Here is a 22236-nt window from a genome sequence, read left to right as displayed (position 1 = left end):
TGCTATGTGATGCATTTGGGAAAGAGGAAACCGAACTATAGTTACATGATATAGGGTTCCACATTAGGAGTCACCACCCAGGAAAAAGGATCTAGGTGTCATAGTTGAAGATATGTTGAAACCCTCAGCTCAGTGTGTAGTTGCGGCTAAGAAAGAAAATAGAAAGCTAGGAATTATCAGGAAAGGGAATGAAAAGCAAAGATGAGAATGCTATAATGCCCTTGCGTCACTTCATTGTGCAGCCACACCTTAAATACTGTGTGCAATTCTGGTCACCGCATCTCAAAAAAGTCATAGTGGAATTAGAAAAGGGGGACGGAAATGATAAAGGGAAAGGGATGACTCTTCACTTTGGAGAAGAGATGGCTCAGGGGAGATATGATAGAGGCCTATATAATACTAATGGCCTCTTTTACAAAGCCGCACGGCAACAGCTCCGAAGCCCTTTAAAGGCTTCGGGGCCATTAGTGCAGCGCGGCCACTAATGTGGCTGTGTAAAAGAGGCTGTAAGTGGCGTGGAAAAGGTAGATGTGAATCGCTGTTTACTCCTTCCAAAATTAGTAGGACTAGGAAGCATGCAATGAAGCTACTAAGTCTGGGGAAGCTACATAAAATCTGGGGAGTTGAAGATTTAAAACATAAGAACATAAGAAGTGCCATCTCTGGATCAGATCTTCGGTCTATCAAGTACGGCGATTCGCACACGTGGAGGCCCAGCCAGGTGTTTATGCAGTAATTTTTAGTCACCCATATCCCTCTATGCCTCTCGTAAGGAGATGTGCATCTAGTTTGCTTTTAAATCCTAGGACAGTCGCTTCCGCTATAACCTCCTCTGGGAGAGCATTCCTGATATTTGTCCTGGACTTGTCCTCCTTTAGCTTCATTCCGTGTCCTCTTGTTCATGTCAAATTGGACATTGTAAATAATTATTTTTCCTGCTCTATTTTGTCGATTCCTTTCAGTATTTTGAAGGTCTCGATCATATCCCCTCACAGTCTCCTTTTCTCAAGGGAGAACAATCCCAGTCTCTTGAGTCGTTCTTCATATTCCAGTTTCTCCATACCTTTTACTAGCTTCGTTGCTCGTCTCTGCACTTTCTCCAGCAGTTTTATGTCCTTCTTTAGGTTGGGAGACCAATGTTGGACACAGTATTCCAAGTATGGTCTGACCATTGCTCTATAAAGCGGCATTATAACACTCTCTGATCTACTCATGATTCCCTTCTTTATCATGCCTAACATTCTGTTTGCTTTCTTTGCCACCGCCGCGCATTGTGCCGATGGTTTCAGGGTCCTATCTATCAGTACGTCCAGGTCCTTTTCTTGTTTGCTCTTACACAGAGTTGCTCCTGACATTCTATACTTGTGTTCCTTGTTCTTTCTGCCTAAATGCCTAAATTACTTTGCACTTTTCCACATTAAACTTCAACTGCCATTTCTCTAACTGACACAAGTCACTCTGGAGTTCCTCGCTATCTTTCTGCGATCTGATTGCCCGGCATAGCTTTGTGTCATCTGCAAACTTGATGATCTCACTGGATGTTCCTTCTTCTAGGTCATTGATGAAAATATTAAATAAGATGGGCCCAAGTACCAAGCTCTGGGGCACACCACTAGTCACTTTCTCCCAATCTGAGAACTTCCCATTTATGCACACTCTCTGCTTTCTGTTCTCCAGCCATTTGCCTATCCATCTTAGTATATCTCCCTCTATTCCATGGCTTTGTAGTTTCCTGAGAAGTCTTTCATGTGGAACTTTGTCGAACGCTTTCTGGAAGTCCAAGTATATTATGTCCACCGGTTCTCCACTATCAATTTGTTTGTTCAGGGTCTCAAAAAATTGAAGTAAATTCGTCAAACATGATTTCCCTTTCCTGAAATCATGTTGACTAACTTTCATCAGGTTGTGTGTATCCAAGTGCCGGACTATGCTATCTTTAATCAGTGCTTCAACCATCTTTCCAGGCACAGACGCAAGACTCACAGGTCTGTAGTTGCCTGGTTCTCCTCTTGATCCTTTTTTGAAAATTGGCGTGACATTCACTATCTTCCAGTCATCTGGTATCTGTCCAGTTCTAATTGACAGGTTGGCAAGTTTTTGCAGTAGTTCTCTGATTTCAACCTTCAGTTCTTTTAAGACTCTCGGGTGAATTCCATCCGGTCCAGGGGATTTGCCACTTAAGTATTTGTTCACTGAACACGTAAATAAACTTTGGAATTTGTTTCCATAGAATGTTGTAAAAGCAGCTTAATAGGGTTTAACAAAGATTTGGGATAATTTCCTAAAAGAAAAGTCCATAAGCCATTATTAAGATGGACTTGGGAAAATCCACTGCCTATTTCTAGGATAAGCAGTATAAAATCTGCCATTTTTCAAACTATAAAAGGGCACTTGCCAGGTACTTGTGACCTGGGTTTGCCACTGTTGGAAACAGGATAGTAGGCTTGATGGACTTTCGGTCTGTCCCAGTATGGCAACTCTTATGTTCTTATGATATAGTGGAAGAGGTGAAGAAGACAGAAAGAGAGAAAAAATGACAAATGGACCTGAAGCTGAGGAAAGCAAAAAAAAAAAAAGCAGAGATTGGAAAAATAAAATGGCCAGACAATTTAAAATAAAATAAAAAAATGGAAAACAAGGTGATATGTTTTATTTGACTAATTTAATACATTTTTTAACCAACTGTCAGAGGCCAAAACCTCCTTTCACAGGTTAGGACATTATACCATAATGGCAGCACACTGTCCTGATCTGAGGAAGGAGATTTGGGGCTCTGAAAGCTTTTTGGAAAATGTATTTTGTTAGTCTAATAAAAAGGTATCATCTTATTTTTCATTTTTTATTTGGTTTGATAATTTGTAATATGATTGGAGTATGTTAGTTTTTGAAATGTTGCACCTGTTGTCTTTATATTTTGCAAAATACAGGGGCCTACAGGTCAGTTTTTTTCTTTCTCTAGTGGTGCATTTTATGCAGAGTCTGACTTCTTGAGGGTTCTGTTTAATTTCAGACTCTTAAAACTGTAATAGTACATTTTTTTTTTTTTTTTTAAACCCATGGTTTGAAGAAAATGTGATTTTTAAAAAAATATATTTGAATGTACACCAGAAGCATGCCTAGCTACTGTATATTGTTGTAATCCACGTTGATCCTATGAATGTGCTGGTGTTGGCAGCTCAGGAGCTGTAACAAACTGCCAAGGTGGAGAGCAGTGTTTTCAGCATCATTGGGGGTGGGGGAGGGGGGGTGGGGGTGGGGTGGACAGAAAGTCTTCTGCTGGCAGGTCTTGGGATCCCAATTTAAGTTGGGGTTTTTTTTGTTGAGCAGAGTCAGACAGCAGGGGGGGGAGAGAGTGGGGAAAGAACCTAAAATCTGCTGGATTTTTGTTCCCACCTCCCTGGTCCACAAAGAGAGTCTCATAAGAACATAAGAGTAGCCTTACTAGGTCAGACCAATGGTCCATCAAGCCCAGTAGGCCGTTCTCACGTTGGCCAATCCAGGTCACTTGTATCTGGCCAAAAACCAAGGAGTAGCAACATTCCATGCTACTGATCCAGGGCAAGCAGTAACTTCCCCCATGTTTTTCTCAATAACAGACAATGGACTTTTCCTCCAAGATGTTGTCCAAACCTTTCTTAAAACCAGCCAATTTGCCGTAACGTAGGAGTGAAAAAGTTGGGAAATGCTATTTTAGCCATTTTTCAAACTATAAAAGGGCACTGCATTACATTTCTAATGAGTCTCTCATATGGGATGTTGTCAAATGTTTTCTGAACATCCAAACACACTGTAACAACCAGCTTAACAACCGCTTGTTTACATCTTCAAAATAATTTAATCTAATGACCTTCATTTTGCGCTCCCTCTAACTAACTTCCAGTCCTGTCACTGTCTGTCTGCAATTTTAGTAGGCCGTTTCCTTTAGAACTCCCAAGTCAAAAGATAGAAATGTGAAAGGTGTCAATTTTAAAGCCAAGAAAATCTTCCTTAAGGCAATAAGAAAGGAAATGACTAGACTACAAAGGTGTAAAGTCCCTTCGTAGAAAAGTCATTCAATGAAAACTCTTGTCTACACCTCACCAGTCACCTGAGGAAATTAGAGATGCAAAAAGTTATTTCACTCAAAGGTGACTCCATGAGAAGAGTCTGAGAATGTGAACATGAAAGGATTATCAGTGTCTTAAAACTTCAATGTCACAGAATGTTGAAGTGCTTGAGGCTAAAACAAATCTCAGACGTATGGGGGAATCTACAAGTCATGAAAAACCAAGACAGAGTACAAGAGAGTAAAGGATTACTTTCAAAAGAAATCTATCCAACGAGGGAGCACCTGGAGAGCTTATGGGTCTGCTTATAAACTTCTGAATGCCCAGGGAGATTATAGGGTAGGATAATGTGAAGAAGCAGGTACAGCTTGTAAAACGGCACAGACCAAATGTGCCAAAACAGAAAAAAAAGCTGCATCTGCCAGCTATTCTGAGAGGAGTGAAGTTTCTCAGGAATAACTCTTCGGAGTCTACATTGCCCTTGCAAAACATTCTACGCTGCAAAATTAACCTAAAAGAGCAGTAATACGTTATACCAGAAAGTCAGCAAGAAGCAGCAAATTAATTTACCTGCAACAGGAGGTGGTATTCATACCCTCATCACCTCTTGCCTAGACTATTGGAACTTGCTTCTTACCAGTCTTCCGCTAAACCATCTCTCTCCCTTTCACTCTGTTCAGAACTCTGTTGCATGCCTCATATATTCCGCCAATGGCATTATGCTCACATTACCCCTCTCCTCAAGACACTTCATTGGCTCCCTGTTTCTGCATACAGTTAAAACTCCTCTTACTGACCTACAAGTGTATTCGCTCCACAGCACCAGCCCCCCCTCCCCCTCAAGATTTCACATACTGTTGAGTCAGGAAGTGCTGCATAGGGGGATGGAAGGGATGGAAAGCTGCCGCACAGGGGGGAAGAGAGGAAGAATTGTTGGACATTGCGTGGAGGAGAGGAAGAGAGTGCAACAAAGAGGTAGAAAGGGGTGAGAGGGAGAAATCCTGCATATGGTGGAGGGGAGGGAGACATGCATGGAGAAGCTAGAGAAAGAAATGTTGGACATAGGATGGAAGGCAGGGAGAGATGGTGCATGAGGAGAGAGAAATAAATATTTCATATGATAATGGAGAAGGGAGAGATGCTGCATGGTGGGGAATAGAGAGGTTTGGCCCAGGGCACAAGGCAGGGAGAGAAAGAGAGAGATGGTAGACAGTGGGAAAGAAACGTTGGATATGGCAGTGGAAGGAAAGGTACAGAGATGGAAGATGGATGGTGAGTACAGAGATGGAAGAAAACATCAAATGGGCAGGAGATGCTGGTGAGCGAGTTAACAGAAGACAAACAGAAAGCAGAGCCTGGGACCAACATGATTTGAATAATATAATGGCCAGACAACAAAAGGTAGAAAAAAAATGATTTTATTTTCTATTTTGTGATTACAATATGTCAGATTTTAAATGTGTATCCTGCCAGAGCTGGTGTTAGACAGCGAGTGTGAGCTAGAACCTAAAAGAGAAGTCTTTTTTATTTGTTTATTTTGTTTACGCCACAGTGCCGGTGTGGGGTTGGAGAGGGCAAAGGGTGGGTGAAGAGGTTACAAAATAAATCCATCAGGATATTTGAAATAAACACTCAATTGGGCAGGAAAAGTGAATTGAATCAAAAATTTTTTCCCTAAATTGGGCAGCACTATGTAAAATAGAGTTTAGACACATAAAAAACCTTTATAACACAACCACCCTTGGGGGTAATTCTATAAAATAGGCAGTAACATTTATATCCCAATTATGCATGCAAATGATTAGAATAATGGCATTTGTGTATATAAATGCAATTTTAAAAAAATCCTGCCAAGCACTATTCTGTACATATGTGCATATCTTACCTTGATAACAAAAAGAAAAAAAAAGAAGGGAAAATCCATGGTGCGAAGAGAATTTTCTATAGGCAATGAAGTTCAATAGTTACTCAAACAACTATTTCTACGTGCAGCCTCTGTGTTAGATCAATATCTATAGTGATCGTAGGACCTCTTATAAGTCTATGCCTATTTCAGATCCAGATCTGTTGTCCTTTTATCAACTGAAATCCAACCACTCAGCAGTACAATATATATCAACATGAGGAAAAGAAACCCATTGTTCTTGTCATACACCATGTAGATTTTCCTTTGTAGAACAGAGGCATAATTGCAGATTAAAATTTGTTTGATGGCAATCTTCCTGAAATGTTGATAGCCCTTGGAAGCAGCATTGATTTTCTGCTAAAATGCCACTTTTTTCCTGTGCAGTTATCAGCTTTAAATATATTTCATGATGTCTGTAGGCGTCAAATGGCACTACTCATTTTCCTGCTCAGCGCCAACACAGATAAGTGATTTTTCTTTTTCATATATAAAGAATTTTTTTTCCTTGTGTTGATATAATATTTGTACTGGTGAATGGCTTGATTTGAGTTGATAAAGGTCAGATGATTAAGAACCTTATCAAATGTTTGGACTTGAAGTAGGCATCGATCTATAAAAGGTCCTATCACCATGGAAATTGTTTTGGGGATGCATTTGCAACACTATTAAGGGCATTTTTAAAACACTAAGAAATCCAAAATTGTCATGAATTGGCACTTGGATGTTTTTCTTGCCAAAGCGTCCAAGTGCCGATTTTCAAAGCCAACTTTCTGGACGTCTTGCTAAGCTTCTTAGTCGCTGTGCATCCAAAGTTCAAGGGGGCATGTTGAAGATAGAAACATAGAGTATGACAGTAGAAAAGGGCCGTCGGCCCAATAAGTCTGCCCACTCAAAGAACCCTCCCCCTAAGCATTTCCCCAGAGCGAACCCACATGTTTATCCCATCGTCCCTTGAAGTCGAGCACATTACTGGCCTCAACTACCTGACGTGGAAGACCATTCCAGCGATCAACCACCCTTTTGGTGAAGAAGTATTTCCTGATGTCACCATGAAGTCTCCCACCCTTGAGTTTGAGCGGGATGCCCTCTTGTTGCCGTGGGACCCATAGGGAAAAAGATATCTTCTTTTATCTCAGTACAGCCTATAAGATATTTGAATGTCTCTATCATGTCTCCCCTCTCTCTGCGTTCTTCGAGAGAATATAACTGCAGCCTGCTTAGACGTTCTTTATATGGGAGATCCTTGAGTCCTGAGACTATCTTAGTGGCCATTCGCTGAACCGATTCCATTCTCTTCACATCCTTTTGATAATGTGGCCTCCAAAACCGAACACAGTACTCCAGATGAGGTCTCACCATGGAACTGTATAACGGCATTATATTATAACTTCAGGTTTTCGGCTGACAAAACTTCTTCGGATGCAACTCAGCATTTGTCTAGCCTTGGCTGAAGCTCTCTCCACTTGATTGGCAGATTTCATATCTTCACTAATGATTACACCCAGATCCCATTCTGCGACAGTTCTTGTTAAGTTTTCAACATTCAAGATGTTCTGCAGGGGTTACCGCTACCAAGGTGCATAACCTTACACTTTTTGGCATTAAAACTCAGTTGCCAAGTATTAGACCATTGTTCCAGTAAAAGTAGGTCCTGCCTCATAGTATCGGGCACGGTTGCACTGTCCACAATGTTGCATAGCTTAGCGTCATCGGCAAATAATATAATTTTACCTCGAAGTCCCTGAGGCAGGTCTCGTACAAAGATATTAAATAGTATCGGACCCAAGACCAAGCCCTGCGGCACTCCACTGGTTACTTCCAACGTTTCTGAGGGAGTACCATTTACCACCACCCTCTGAAGTCTACCACTGAGCCAGTCTTTAAACCATGCAGTCAATATTTCTCCTAGTCCCATCATATTCATCTTGTTTAATTATTATTTTTATTAATTTAGATCTGTTTATCGCCTTCTCTTTTAATACCCAAAGCTAATCAGCAGAGAGGATTTTGCAGCAGCCAAAAAGGACATTACTCTCTTCTGTATCAATATCCATATCAAAACCAAGGCCATGCTATATTGTGTTTTAGTTAGCCTTCAGCAAAATTTATTTTGTGTAGCACATTAAATTTCCTTTTTAACATGCAAGTAAACACATTACTGAATTGCTGAAGTTTTATTGCTTAAATACTAAAGACTTTGAACAAAACATACTCAGAGCATTACAATATATACATATAACATACAGAATATATACGAACACAGAGCAAATAATGCAGACATTAATCAGAGTATGCAACAGCATACACACTGACACAAAAGACACAGAAATACACAGACACTTAGCTTACATTATGCATGCACAGTATAAGCACACTGTATATCCCAAAGACGCTGCCCTGAGCACGGCATCCTTGGCTGGTCCAGGGATACCAGTTGTCCTCTCACCTATTTGAGACTGAGCCACTAGTGTAGCTTTACGATCACATAATGGAGAGAAGGGGAGACCCAGCTCTGCTTCTTTGTCGCCCTAAGAGAAATGAAAAGCAGAAGCAAGGGTAAAAAAGGATTTCTGTTCCACTAGGATGGACTCAGGACCTCCCAACATCATGGCAAATGGCTTTAAGGTTGACTGAGTTTGACTGTTCAAGGATTTTTTTAAAATAGCTAGTTATGGTCTTAGCTCCTGACCCAGCACTTGCCAGTGGTATATCTGGTAAGTTCATCCTGCAGACAGAGAGCTGAAGGAACACAACAGTGCAATCTCATGAGCCCTACCAAGTTGGATTTTCAGGATAAACAACACATGTAAATGACATAGTTACAGACCCAGTTATAGATTGAGCGGGGAATTCTATATAGGATGCTGGTCTCAGCAGCTGCCTATGAAGCGGCTGAGAATCGCACACCGGCGTCCTATAGAATTGCATCTGCCCTAAGGAAAGACACTTAACCGCCCCAATTCTCTAACCAGCGCCCATGTCACAAGTGCTGGTTAGAGAATCGCCAAGGGATCCCATGCAATCAGCTGATCGTGGCAAGGAAATCCCCCTGCCACAATCAGCTGAGAGGCAGGGAACCCCCGCACTCCCCCCAGTTGAAGACCGGCAGGAAGGATGCCTTTTCCTTCCTGCTGCCACCCCCTGTACCCCTGATACCATGCAAAGCCAACACACCCAAACACCTCCAAGGCTTCAGGCCCTCCCCCATACCCCTAATTCTACCGCCACACCTCAACACCCCCCCCCCAGGTACCTTTTAGTTGAAAGTCCAGCTGGATAGATGTTCACACCCTATGGCTGGCAGGCCCGCCACTCCAAAATGGTGGGCCTCTCCTTCCCAGTGCATTCTGGAACACACCAGGGAGGGGCCTATGGCTCTGATTGGCTCAGATGCCTAAGAGCCCTCTCAGAGGAGGGGACTTTAGGCACCTGGGACAACCGGAGTCTTAGCCTCATTCCCAGTGTCACCTTTCCCTCCGTTCTGCATCCCAAATTCGTTGCCTCTTTCCCTTGGGTGTTTACCTCCACTGGCTGGCTGCCTCCTCCCAGCCGAACTTCTTTTCGCAAAGCCGCATACAGCCTGCGACTGACCTGGAAGGCTTCTGAGTCAGCCGTGGGCCACATGTAGGAACCGCGGATGCACCTTTGTGAAGAGAAGTGTAGCTGGGAGGAGGGAGCCAGCCAGAAGAGATAAACACCCGTGAGAGGGAGGCATGAATTTGGGACACAGAAGGAAAGGAGGGAGCACAAACTTCGGACAAAGGATGGAAGAAGGAAGCATGAACTTGGGACACAGAATGGAGGGAGGGAAGGAAGCATGAACTTGGGACATAGGATGGAATAATGGAAGGAGTGAGGGGATAAACTTCTTATTCCTCAAAGTTCTCCACGCACACTAAGATCAACCGACCAAAAACTTCTTTTCATCCCCTCCTTAAGAGATTTCTACTATACACGGAAAGTGAACTTCGCAGTAACTGCACCTACTCTTTGGAACTCCCTACCACAGCATCTCCGTGATGAACTTCGACTTGATAAATTTAAGACTGGTCTTAAAACTCTCCTATTTGGTGATGCATTTAATAATCATTAGAACTATTATTCTTTTTCTTCCTTTTCACAACAATTTCCTTGACAAAGCAACCCCTCCCTTATGTACTACCCAACCCCTACTATCTCCCTTCTTCTTCTTTAATATGTAACTTTTCCCATCCCATTATTCTACCCTCACATTCTAGTACGTCTGGTAATTGTTTGTTCGTTTGTTTGTTTATTTTATTATATGTTCACACATTTTTTTATTTTTATTTTTAATTTTTCTCAGTTTTCCCTATCTTTTTAATTCGATTGTTAACCAGCTAGATATTAATTTGATGGTTGGTATATCAAAATCAATAAAACTTGGAAACTTGAAACTTGGAAACTTGGGAAGAGATGCAGAGGTGGGGAGGGTATAGAAAGGGATAATTGTTGGGCATGGATGTCTGAGTAAAAGGGAAAGAGAGATGGTGCATACGGGAAATGAAGAAAGAGGTAAATTGTTGGGCGGAGGGAGGGAGAAGAATTGGACATGGTGTTGGAAGAGGTGTGAGGTACAGATGCATAGGGAAGAGAGGGAACAGTGGGATGAATGAAGAACAAAAGTAAGTGTAAACCTATCTTTTCTTTCTATTTAAACTACAGTACTTTATTTTGAGGACTGTTTCTTTAATGTTTTATATACTGCGTACTGTACAGGATATGAATTATATACAATTTTTTTTTTTAGTTCAAAATATTTTGATTTTATAGGTATAAAATAAACAACAACAGGCTTCCAAGAAAGCCCAACAAGAAAAGAAGTGACAGCTCCTTTCAAGTACATCACCACAATAAGATAATATATCGGTATCAAACACAAAGCATTAAATAATACAAAACAGTCTTCTAGCCATAATAAATAGCAAGATAGAGAAATTGGTAGGGCAATGGATGTGCATAGGAAACCAATTATCATAAATGTTGAAGGCGTCACTGATGAGTCCTGAGAATGCAGTAGATATTAAACACCAATGAGAAATGCAAATGAGTAAATCAATTAGATGAATGATATTATGCAGGTAAAGGTCTAATAAATATTATTAGTTCAAAGGTCTTGAGTGCAGTATTCCAATAGTATCGACCATGTTTTATTATAAGTGGATAGTAATTTAGAGCGTTCTGCCAAATGTTGTTCATATTTAACATGAAGACAAACCGAATTCCACCAATGAGTGAAGCTGAGATTAGAGAAGTCTTTCCAATTTTGCAAAATTAATTGAATAGCTAGAAATAGCAAAAGGGTCAAAAGGCGATCATGATACAAAGATAAAGGTGAGGATAGTGCTGAGGATCCCAGAATTAACACATCTAATGTAAAGGGGTCATTATAAGAAAAATTTTGGTAATCACATTCCAAATAGAGGACCAAAAAATCTGTAAATGGGGACAATCATATATCATATGTCGTAGAGAGCCTTCTGAGGATTTACAAGTCCAACAGGAGCTATCTGAGGACCTCTTAATTTTGGCTGTTTTGGAAGGAGTCCAGAAGGCTCGATGGTATAGAAAAATCGTGGATTGTCTATGGGAGGCAGAGTGGAGCGATTTAAAAATTCTGGCCCACAGTTCCTTCCAAATACAATCAGTTAATGGAGACTGCAACAACATATCCCATTAAGTCAGGGAAGCTGGGATTGCAGCGAAACATTTAGAATGCATAAATTTGTACCAATTAGATGATTGGCCTTTGGAGGCAGTGAAGGAAAGAGCCAGAGAGTGTAATTCTGAGGTGGTATGAAGAGATGCTGGGGAAGGGTACCTCGCAGTAAGACAATGGTGAAGTTGAATCCATTTGAAATATTGAGAAGGAGGAATATTAAATTTGGCCATGATGTCTGAAAAGGTGATCAATTTGTCATTATGCAATAGATGGGAAATATGCCAAATTCCATATACAAATTTAAGAAGGGCTTAAAAAATGGAACTCATTCTTAAGGGGGACTGCCTGTATATCAAATCCCATCTCATTCTCTTACAGTAGTCTGTAACTTATATGTGTGAGAGACCTACTCATGTTCCCCCTTGTGCACGCCCCTCTTGCAAATACCTGCAGGAATTGCAAAATAGGTCTTAAATAGATTATTGGCATTTACACACACGTTTGTAAATACCTTTAAGCTAAATATTTACATGTATAATAGATGCTATTAGTCCCCATGGCGCATACGATATCAGACACATGATGGGAATGAAACAAATGTAGGCTGTATTAAAATACACAGCTCTCCCTTTAAATTATTTGTACCATACTGCAGTGAGTTCCTGTTATTACAATATGACCAAACACCTCAGTCAGTTATTATCATTGGCCCATAACTGATTCCTTCATTTTTTGCTGTTTTCCATGGGCAATGTTTATGGACCGATGCCAGCGGCTTTGAGAAGAAACAAGTGCAGCTGGAATGGAGGAGGGGGCCTACTTGAGAAGCCAGACCCACATTTGTAACTACAAGTCGGACATCCATAACCCGGATACCATCTGTATTTGTAAAATGGCTGCTCCTGTTGCATGTACCAGCAAATACATGTGCATTTCTACAGTTACTTTAGAAAAAAAAAAAAATCAGCATCAGCAGATCCTTTTATAAAATACAATTGGAACCGAGCATGTCCTCAACCTGGATGACTCGATTCTGATCCCCATGTTCTATGTAAAATGGGAGGCAGCACATCTATTGGAATGAGCAGATCATAATAAAAATCCAGAATTGCTCCCTCAGATTTAGAAGATCAACTCAATCCGCACCCCTTCAAGACTCATGAACTGGTTCAAAGACACTTCACACTTCAATTCGTCAAATCTATATCCAACATTCACACAGAGCACAAATATTGTTGCTAGTACTTTCCTCATACAAATCATCCACTGGTGGTTTTAAGACTACAGTGTTCTTTTTTTTTTTTTTTTTTTTTTCTGAAATGGATTAATTTATTGTGTCTTAATCTGTGAGACGTGAACTGGCTTTCCTTATTTCTCGATTTAAAACGATGGGGTGGGGAGGAGGGGAGAAATACCACTTTGTTTACAAAACCTGTTAAGTGCAGCAAGCATCTACACTTTGACAGTTTTCATCCCAGATGCATAAAGATGAGGCGATCTGCCAGTCAATCTCTAAGACTGAAATGGATTTATACAAGAATGAATTTGAACAATATAAAACTCAAACAGTCAATTTAGCATGGAGGTTTATGATTCATGGTTCTCCAGTGCTGCTTATTACAGCAGTTTTCAAGGCAAGCAGTCCTCACAAGAAGACAGACTTGCCTGTATTTTACAGTATCCTGAAAAGTCACCAAGATTTGTGGACTGCATACATCGACACTGGCATATTTTAGCTTTGCGTGATATTTTTGGAGAGAACCCCATAATTGCAATGTTATTCATTGCAAGGACTGATGGTTACTGTTGGCCACTACCGACCATAGGTGTGGCTCCCTAGCTCTCCTCTGACGATAAGATATTACCCCCTATCTTGTCCAAAGGCTTGCTCCTGGCACTGTTTCCAGAACAAGTTTTAGTTTTATTAAAACTTGTTATACCGGTTCTTATGACAGATCCAAGCTGTTTACATCATTACAATGCAAAATATATACGAGAAGAACTCCAATAACAATAGGAAAGACCTAAATAAGAATCAGTCATAATATTTCTCATTCATGCATACATAATTCTCTTTTGCAATGTTTTACAAAGTTCCAATGAAGAAAGAACATGTTTCGGTAATTCAATATACATGTGAATTATTTCTGTTGCCTCCGAATCTTCTCCAAATACCTCTTTAAAGAAAAAAAAGTTTTCAACATAGTTTTAAAGGCCTTAAAATTCCCCTCCAGTCTCAATTCCCGCGATAGCTTATTCCATAATCTGCTCTATTTTACTTCAGGACTTTGCAGCTCTCAGAGTTTTAGTTATACATGTACAGTGGTTCCCCTGCGAATTCGCGGTCCGCAGTTCATGGTCCCGGTCATTCGCGGTATTTTCCAACCACGAAGGGGAAGGAGGAGAGGGCAGTGGAGAGGCAGGAGACAGCAGCTGGAGTGCCGGTGAGTGAAGGAAATCACTCACAGTATGCTCCAACCGCCTCTTCCTGTACTAAAGTCAGGCCTCGCCAATCAGGAGCTGCGTGTCAAAGTGGAAAGTAATAAATCATTTCTGGAACATCTTATCCACAGTCTTTTTTTGCTTTTCTCATTGGATTTAATTTACTGTGGATTGCTGGGTCTCTCTTGTTTGTTTCTGTTGTGCTGCACTTATGCATGTACTTTATAAGACACATGTATACAGTAGGTTCTGATCCAAAGGTGCTCTATCCATTCTTTACCCTTAGAAACGTTTACATGAATGCCTTATTTGATTTTACCTTTACAGACTGCTCTATCCACGCAGATAGCAAAACAACATACACACTCCTTCAAAAAATACATAAACTATTAACATTCACTCGGTCATCTATATTATAATGCAGCAGGTTCCCTTATGCTGCCTAATTATTAGGTAACACTTTGCACCATGATGTTCACACTGAAAATGCCTCATTACACAATAAAGTCTTCAGCTGTTTCCTAAACACAATCACAATACTGATCAGTCATTCTCTCCACTCTGTTCCATTCCACTGGACCTGCTTTTGAAAAACTGCAATTACGATTTTCAGTTAAATAGCACTGCCTGATTGAGAGAATATGAAGTAACTGAGTGTCCTTGGGCCCAAGTAAATAAGTGCACTTGCAAATTTTCAAAACTGTATTAATATATATTGTGAAGTACGTATCTCTACATAAAGCCCAATGAACCATGGTTAGCAATTCTAATACCCAACAGAAGTCAGTGCAGAGGGAACGGAGAAAGTGTAATGTGATCAAATGATGAGAGGTATCACAACAGCAGGCTAGCAACTGCACTCTGTATACCCCTGTAAGGGTTTCAAAGAATTTGCTGCAAACTCTAGATACAAGGAATTATAATATTCCAAGAGACAGAAGCAGAGCTTGCAAACACAATTCTTACGTTATCAAGAAAAATGAACAACTTTATCCTATTCAACTGCTGTGGTTTCACTGCTAAAGAAGAATCCAGCATCGCTTCCAGTCTCCAAACCTGGGATGCCATTATAATTGAGTGACCCCCACCTCTTCCCCAGTTTAACTGCTTTATGACAATCAAAAAACGGCTATGCTCTGGACAGCACCACTACTTTGGCTTTATTTATTTATTTTAAAAATGTATATACCACCTTAAATCAAAGCGTTATACAAAATTAACATACATAAATACACATCCAGGGTGGGTGGGGAGAGGGGAATGTATTATTGTTTGCTATATTTAATTATCTATATTATTAAAATTAAATATGTACTTATTCTTCTATTAATTATGGGGAAGATGGGGGAGAAAATGATTGTTTTTTTTAATTATTTGTGTATTTAAAGTGCGTTCTGTGTAGTGTTTATGTTTAAATTCATTGTTTATCTCCCTTTTTTGAATTGAGACCAGAAGCTAAGTATAAACATTTAAGGTTGATACTACAGATTACAAATATTAAAGATAAGAGAAAAATGAAAACGGAAAGAAAAAATTTATAAAGATAAAAACCAAAAAAAGAATGAACGATCCAGTGATGACTTGAGGCATAAAGCCGCCCACTATGAGTGAACACTGAGTGGGACGGTGGCCTTGCTGAGGATCGAGTTGAAGGTATTTTTTGAAGTGAAGTATGAATGAGGTGTGAAGATATGTGGGTTACTGACCAACATATATAGGGTGTTTGATATATCATTGCCTCTTTCTTGAAGACTTAAATAAGTTTAGTGCCTAGTACTAATAAATTCATTATACTAGTGCCTAGTACTAATAAATTCATTGTACTAGTGCCTAGTACTAATAAATTCATTTGAAAATTAATAAAGATTTATATATTAAAAAAAACAAACCCATAAATAAATACAGTAACAAAATGCACATACATCAAATAAAATTATATCAACATGGCAGAATTATCAAAATGGAACTCTCCACTTATTTTACAAGATCCCTTCAATAATTCATAGGTGGCAAAATAGTATCAACAGGATCGATTACAGTTTAAGTGAATGTTAAAAACTCAATTGTATGCAGATGCCTTCCTTTGATGCTATGTGGAAGGGAGATGTTTAAAGAGGAATCTGAACTATGAATAATGCTCTTGAGTCATTAACGATTGATGATATGTAATCCTACTATAATTCCCTGCTATTTTTAGTGGGCTAAATGTGTGTACTGAAAGTATTGTTATATGTTCTTTGAATCATTGTGAATGTTTTACACTGTAAACTGCTAAGTTATAAGAACATAAGAATTTGCCTCCGCTGGGTCAGACCAGAGGTCCATCGCGCCCAGCAGTCCGCACCCGCAGCGGCCCATCAGGTCCATGACCTGTCATGTTTATTTGATTTAGCCCTATAGCCCCCTTGTTTTTATCTTTACTCTTTCCATACTCTTATCTACCCTTATCTGTATCCCTCAATCCCCCTATCCTTCAGGAATCCATCCAATCCATCTTTGAATCCCCGTAGCGTACTCTGCTCGACCACTTCCTCCGGGAGCGCGTTCCATGTGTCCACAACCCTCTGTGTGAAGAAGAACCTCCTGGCAGTTAAGAAATTTTAGAAATAATAATAAATAAATAATCTTCGAAATGCACTAACATTATACATTGTAACAGCATATCTAAACTATGCATATTACCTAAATGCATCAACAAAAAGTTGAGTTTTTAGTTGTTTCCTAAAGCACCCCCGTTCTTGGCATAGTCTCAGAGCCTCAGGAAGAGAGTTCCAGAGCTGGACTCCTACCACTGAAAACATCGTATCACCAATTCTTTTGCGATGAATCCTGGATTCCTTGTCAGGCTATTGGTAGACATCCATTCTTCAATGGAAGAAAAATCCCAATTCATTGGGGTAGTTGGGATGGGCCAGGGGAACAAGAGCCCACTGCTCAAATGTTGCTGGTTCGAATAGCAATATGGCTTTCTTATTGTCTACCCCTCTAAAGTAAACAGGCAAACTACATTTATGTGTTATCCACAAACAGAAACGCAATGGACAGTGGATCGATTTTTCACTCCATCAAAAATTACAAAGACTAGGGGGACACTCGATGAAGTTACAGGGAAATACTTTGAAAACCAATTGGAGGAAATTTTTTTCACTCAGAGAATAGTTAAGCTCTGGAACGCGTTGCCAGAGGATGTGATAAGAGCGGATAGCGTAGCTGGTTTTAAGAAAGGTTTGGACAAATTCCTGGAGGAAAAGTCCATAGTCTGTTATTGAGAAAGACACAGGGGAAACCTCTGCTTGCCCTATATCGGTAGCATGGAATATTGCTATACATTGGGCTTTGGCTAGGTACTAGTGACCTGGATTGGCTATCGTGAGAACCAGCTACTGGGCTTGAAGGACCATTGGTCTGACCCTGTAAAGCTATTCTTATGTTCTTATATGATATCAGAAAAACCCGAATTGAATGTCACCAGCATAATTGCAATAATGAATGTCAAGCTGAACTAATAGGGGCTAAATACAACTTAAATAGTACCTATTGACAGAGGAGATCCCGGAGGCACCTGAAGTTGTTTAGATAAAAAAAACCTACAATTGCAATAAACCTGCTGATTGTCTTTACTAGGCAAAGAGGAGAATCATTTCAGAACAAGACCAGTCAATTCCAAACCTTCTAATCTAACAGAAATGCCATGAAAATATCAAGTAAAACAACTAATACTTAGAGAGGTGGATAGTAATAAGGTCTCAATATTATAGGGCTGGAAACAAACAAATTGGAAAGAGTCATGAATGGACTGTTTATCAGTGTAATACTGCAAACGAAATTTATATTGCATAAAAGTGAGTAGTTTCCAGTTGATAACTGGACAACAACTTCTTTAATACTTTCGGGTGCATCTTACAGATTTTTGGCTGCTGATCATGAAAATCACGTTTTGTTTTTTTTTGTTTTTTTTTAATATTTTATTTATAAATTTTCATTCTTACAATATTTTAATTGTACATATAAATTTCAAATATTGCATGAAAAATTGTGATTACAAATAATTCAATTATCAGATATTATATATCCCTCCCATTTTTTCCAATACTTAAAACCATATAATATACATTCCCTTCCCCTCCCCATTCTAATATAATCATTATTGTGATAATTTATTTATAAATTTTATATTCTTACATCAATTAATTTATATATAATATAATTAATTATTTCATAACATTTGTAATTGTATTCAATATATCATATCATAAATAGTAAATCCAAAAATTATATAAGTCCCTCCCCATTCCTATATATCTATTATAAATGTGCTAAGAAATCTAATCAGTAGAATAATTTGTCAATGGTTGCCAAATTTTCATGAAATTATGAAGATTCCCATGTTGTAATGCTATTACTTTTTCCATTTTATAGATATGACAGACAGAGTTCCACCAGAATGTATAATTTAATTTGGTGAAGTCCTTCCAGTTTTGAGTTATTTGTTGCATGGCGACTCCTGTCAATATTAATAGCAGCTTATTATTATTTGCTGAGATCGGACTCTGAGTTCTCATTGCAGTGCCAAATAGTATGGTGTCATATGAGAGTCCTACATGATTTTCTAATAACTTATTAATTTGGGGCCAAATTAAATTCCAAAAGGCATTTACACAGGGACAAAAAAAAATTAAGTGATCTAACGTCCCTATTTCTGTTTTACAATGCCAGCATCTATTGGATCTAGTGCTATCTATCTTTTGCAGGCGCGTAGGGGTCCATAACACTCTATGTAATAAAAACATCCATGTTTGATTCATAGATGCTGACTTTGTAGATCTTAATCTCCAGGACCAAAATCGTGGCCATTGAGAAACAGAAATTGTCTGTCCAATCTCAATACTCCAAATATCCCTAAGTCCATTTTTCTTTTTTTTATTTAAAAATCCATATATTAATTTGTACCATTTTGCGGCTTGGTGTCCCAAGAAATCCGCCTGGAAACATAGAACTTGTAGACTATGTTGAGTATTAAGATTTTTCCATTCAGGGAACCCTGCCTGAATGGCCTGCTTCAATTGCATCCATTTAAAATATTGTGATTTATTTAAGCCAAATTTATTTTGCAATTGTGAAAAACTAAGCAGTGAACCTTCTGAAATGACATCATTTAATGTTCGTATACCTGCACTTATCCATTGTTTCCAGACGATTTTAAATCCGCCAATCTTGATCCTGGAGTTTACCCAAATAGACTGATTTAGTGATTTAGAAATTGGATCTGTTGATAGGTTATTTATAAATCTTAATGTTTTCCAAGTATCTAATAAAATTCTGTTATCTTTATATCTTCTAGGCATTGTTATACTAATTAAATGATCTAAATGTAATGGGAACAGGAGCCGCCATTCTAAATATAGCCAATCTGGTACATTCTCCATGAGATCTGGGAGGATCCAATACATACCCTGTCTTAGAATATAGGCTTGATGGTACCTATAAAAATTTGGAAAATTTACCCCTCCCTCCACAATTGGTCTTTGTAAAGATACTAAAGCTATTCTGGGTCTTTTCCCAAACCAAACAAATTTTGTAATAATATTATTTAATTTTTTATAAAAGGACCCCTGAAAAAATATTGGTATCATACTCATTTGATAACAAACCACAGGCAATATCATCATTTTAATTGTTTGAACTCTTCCCCACCATGAAAGATGTAAAGGATTCCATTGTTCACATATTTCTGTAATTTTTTTCAATAAAAGTTTTTCATTTTCTTTGACTGTATCATCTATTGTATTTTTGATCATAATTCCTAAATATTTTATTCCTTCCTCTTTCCAAATAAATGAATATGAATCAAATAATCCTTTGGTGCAGTGAACATTAATAGGAAGAATTTCTGATTTACTCCAATTAATTTTATATCCAGAAAATTTTCCAAATTCCTCTAGAAGATTAAGTAAATTTGGAATAGTATTCCCCGGTTCTCTTAAATATAATAAGATATCATCTGCATATGCAGAAAGTTTATATTCCCAGTAAGAAAATGGGATTCCCTTTATCTCCTTAGTTTGATTAATTGCAATTAACAAGGGTTCTAAAACAATATCAAACAGTAATGGGGACAAAGGACATCCTTGTCTAACTCCCCTTTGCAAGTTAAATCTATCTGATAAATTGTTATTTATATATAATCTTGCACCAGGAGAGCTATACAAAGTCTGAATCATTTTAATAAAATCGGGTCCTATTCCAAACCATTCTAGAGCTTGATACATAAATTTCCATTCTACTCTATCAAATGCTTTTTCTGCATCTAAAGATAGCATAAAAGTTGGATCATTCATAGTTTTTGCTAGGTTTAAAGAATGAAATGCTAATCTAGTGTTGTGTGATGAATGTCTTTTTGCAATAAATCCTGTTTGATGTACATCAATAATGAAAGGAAGAGCTTTAGCCAATCTTATTGCTAGTACTTTAGAAATTAATTTACCATCTACATTTAGTAAGGAAATAGGCCTGTAGTTTGAAACCAAAGTAGGATCTTTGTTTGGTTTTGGTAAGACAATAATTAGTGAATCAGCCATTGTACCTGATATATTTCCATTATTCATTTGATACTGATATAACTTTAATAGATATGGTAAAATAATGTTTTGAAATGATTTATAAAATTCAACCGTATAACCATCACCACCCGGAGCGGATCCAGCTCTAAGAGACTTCAATGCTGATTCTATTTCTTTTAAAGATATAGGTTCTTCTAAACTTCTTTTTATATGATCTGGAACATTTGGTCCAATAAATGAATTTAAAAAACTTAGTCCATCTCGTTCTTTATTTTCATAAGATTCAGAAGAATATAAATCTTTATAAAAATCAAGAAACTGTATTAAAATGTCTTTATTATTAGTGTGTGTATTACCTTGTATATCTTTTATTGCAATAATCTTGGATTTTCTTTTTTTTGCTTTAAGAAAATTTGCTAATAATTTTCCAGCTTTATTTGAATTTCCGTAAAATTGAACTTGTCTATTAAATAAATCTTTCCTCACAAATTGAGAAGAAATCTCATTATATTTAACTTTTAGTTTTAATAAATCTTGTAATGTATTATTTTCCCATTTTTCAATTAATTTATTTTCTAATAATTTAATTTGTTTTCCTAATTCAAGAAACTGTTTTTTATGTTTTTTGTTAATATATGCTGAATATGAAATAATATTACCTCTCATTGTTGCTTTAAAAGCATCCCATAAGATTTCAGCATTAATATTATCCGAATCATTAATTTGAAAAAATTCTTGTATTTTTAATTTAAATTCTTCCAGAAAATTTAAATCTGCTAAAAAATTATTATCAAATCTCCAAATTGAATTGAAATGTTCAATATCATTATTTTGAAGATTAATCCACACACCAGCATGATCCAAAATTATAATAGGATCTATTACTGCTTTTAACACACGCTGCGCTAAGTTATTGGAAACAAATATATAATCAATTCTTGAAAAGGATTTGTGGACCTGAGAACAAAAGGAAAATTCTTGATCATTAAAATGAAGAATACGCCATATATCTACTAAATCACAAGATTGAGTCAAATTATCTAAGCCTAATGATTTCATAATTCTACTTGGTTTTTTATCCAAAATTGGATCCATTACAGCATTGAAATCCCCTGCTACTATTAAATTAGATGTAGCCAGTGGTAAAAGTAATTGTTGAATTTGTTTGAAAAACTCCATTTGATTCGTATTAGGAGCATATAAATTGAATAAATCCATGGTAGTATTTCCCAGATCCATTTTGATATGCACCCATCTACCTAAGGGGTCATAATTTATTAATTTGAAATTTGCATTACATTTTTTGTTTATCAATATAGCCACTCCAGCTTTTTTCTTTAAAGCCGGTGCAAATAAACATTTAGAAATCCAGCCCCCAGATAATTTTTTAGATTCAATTTCCGAAAGATGGGTCTCTTGAATGAAGTAGATGTCCGCATTTTGATTTTTAAGGAATGATAATATTTTTTTCTTCTTAATAGGATGATTTAAACCATTGACGTTCATAGAATAAATTTTTAAATCCATCTATTTATAATTAAAATTTTAAGCAATATTCTATGATAATAAACATGATTAGATCTTAGCACAATTAATGTATAT

At 37.9% G+C, this 22236-nt stretch overlaps 1 protein-coding gene across 4 annotated transcripts in view; it reads right to left on the bottom strand.

Annotated features, from left to right (window-relative positions):
• The window catches only part of PDE1B (phosphodiesterase 1B), a 657058-nt gene that overhangs the window by 51268 nt on the left and 583554 nt on the right, over positions 1-22236 (bottom strand). For all 4 annotated transcript variants that reach the window (XM_033937713.1, XM_033937714.1, XM_033937715.1 and 1 more), the window contains one exon: positions 8399-8480. In XM_033937713.1, coding sequence (XP_033793604.1) covers positions 8399-8480 — 82 coding nt within the window. The remainder of the gene's footprint in view (positions 1-8398; positions 8481-22236) is intronic.

This window comes from Geotrypetes seraphini, chromosome 3 (assembly GCF_902459505.1).
Source record: "Geotrypetes seraphini chromosome 3, aGeoSer1.1, whole genome shotgun sequence".
Lineage (NCBI taxonomy): Eukaryota > Metazoa > Chordata > Amphibia > Gymnophiona > Dermophiidae > Geotrypetes > Geotrypetes seraphini.
This window is presented reverse-complemented; position numbering and strand designations above follow the sequence as displayed.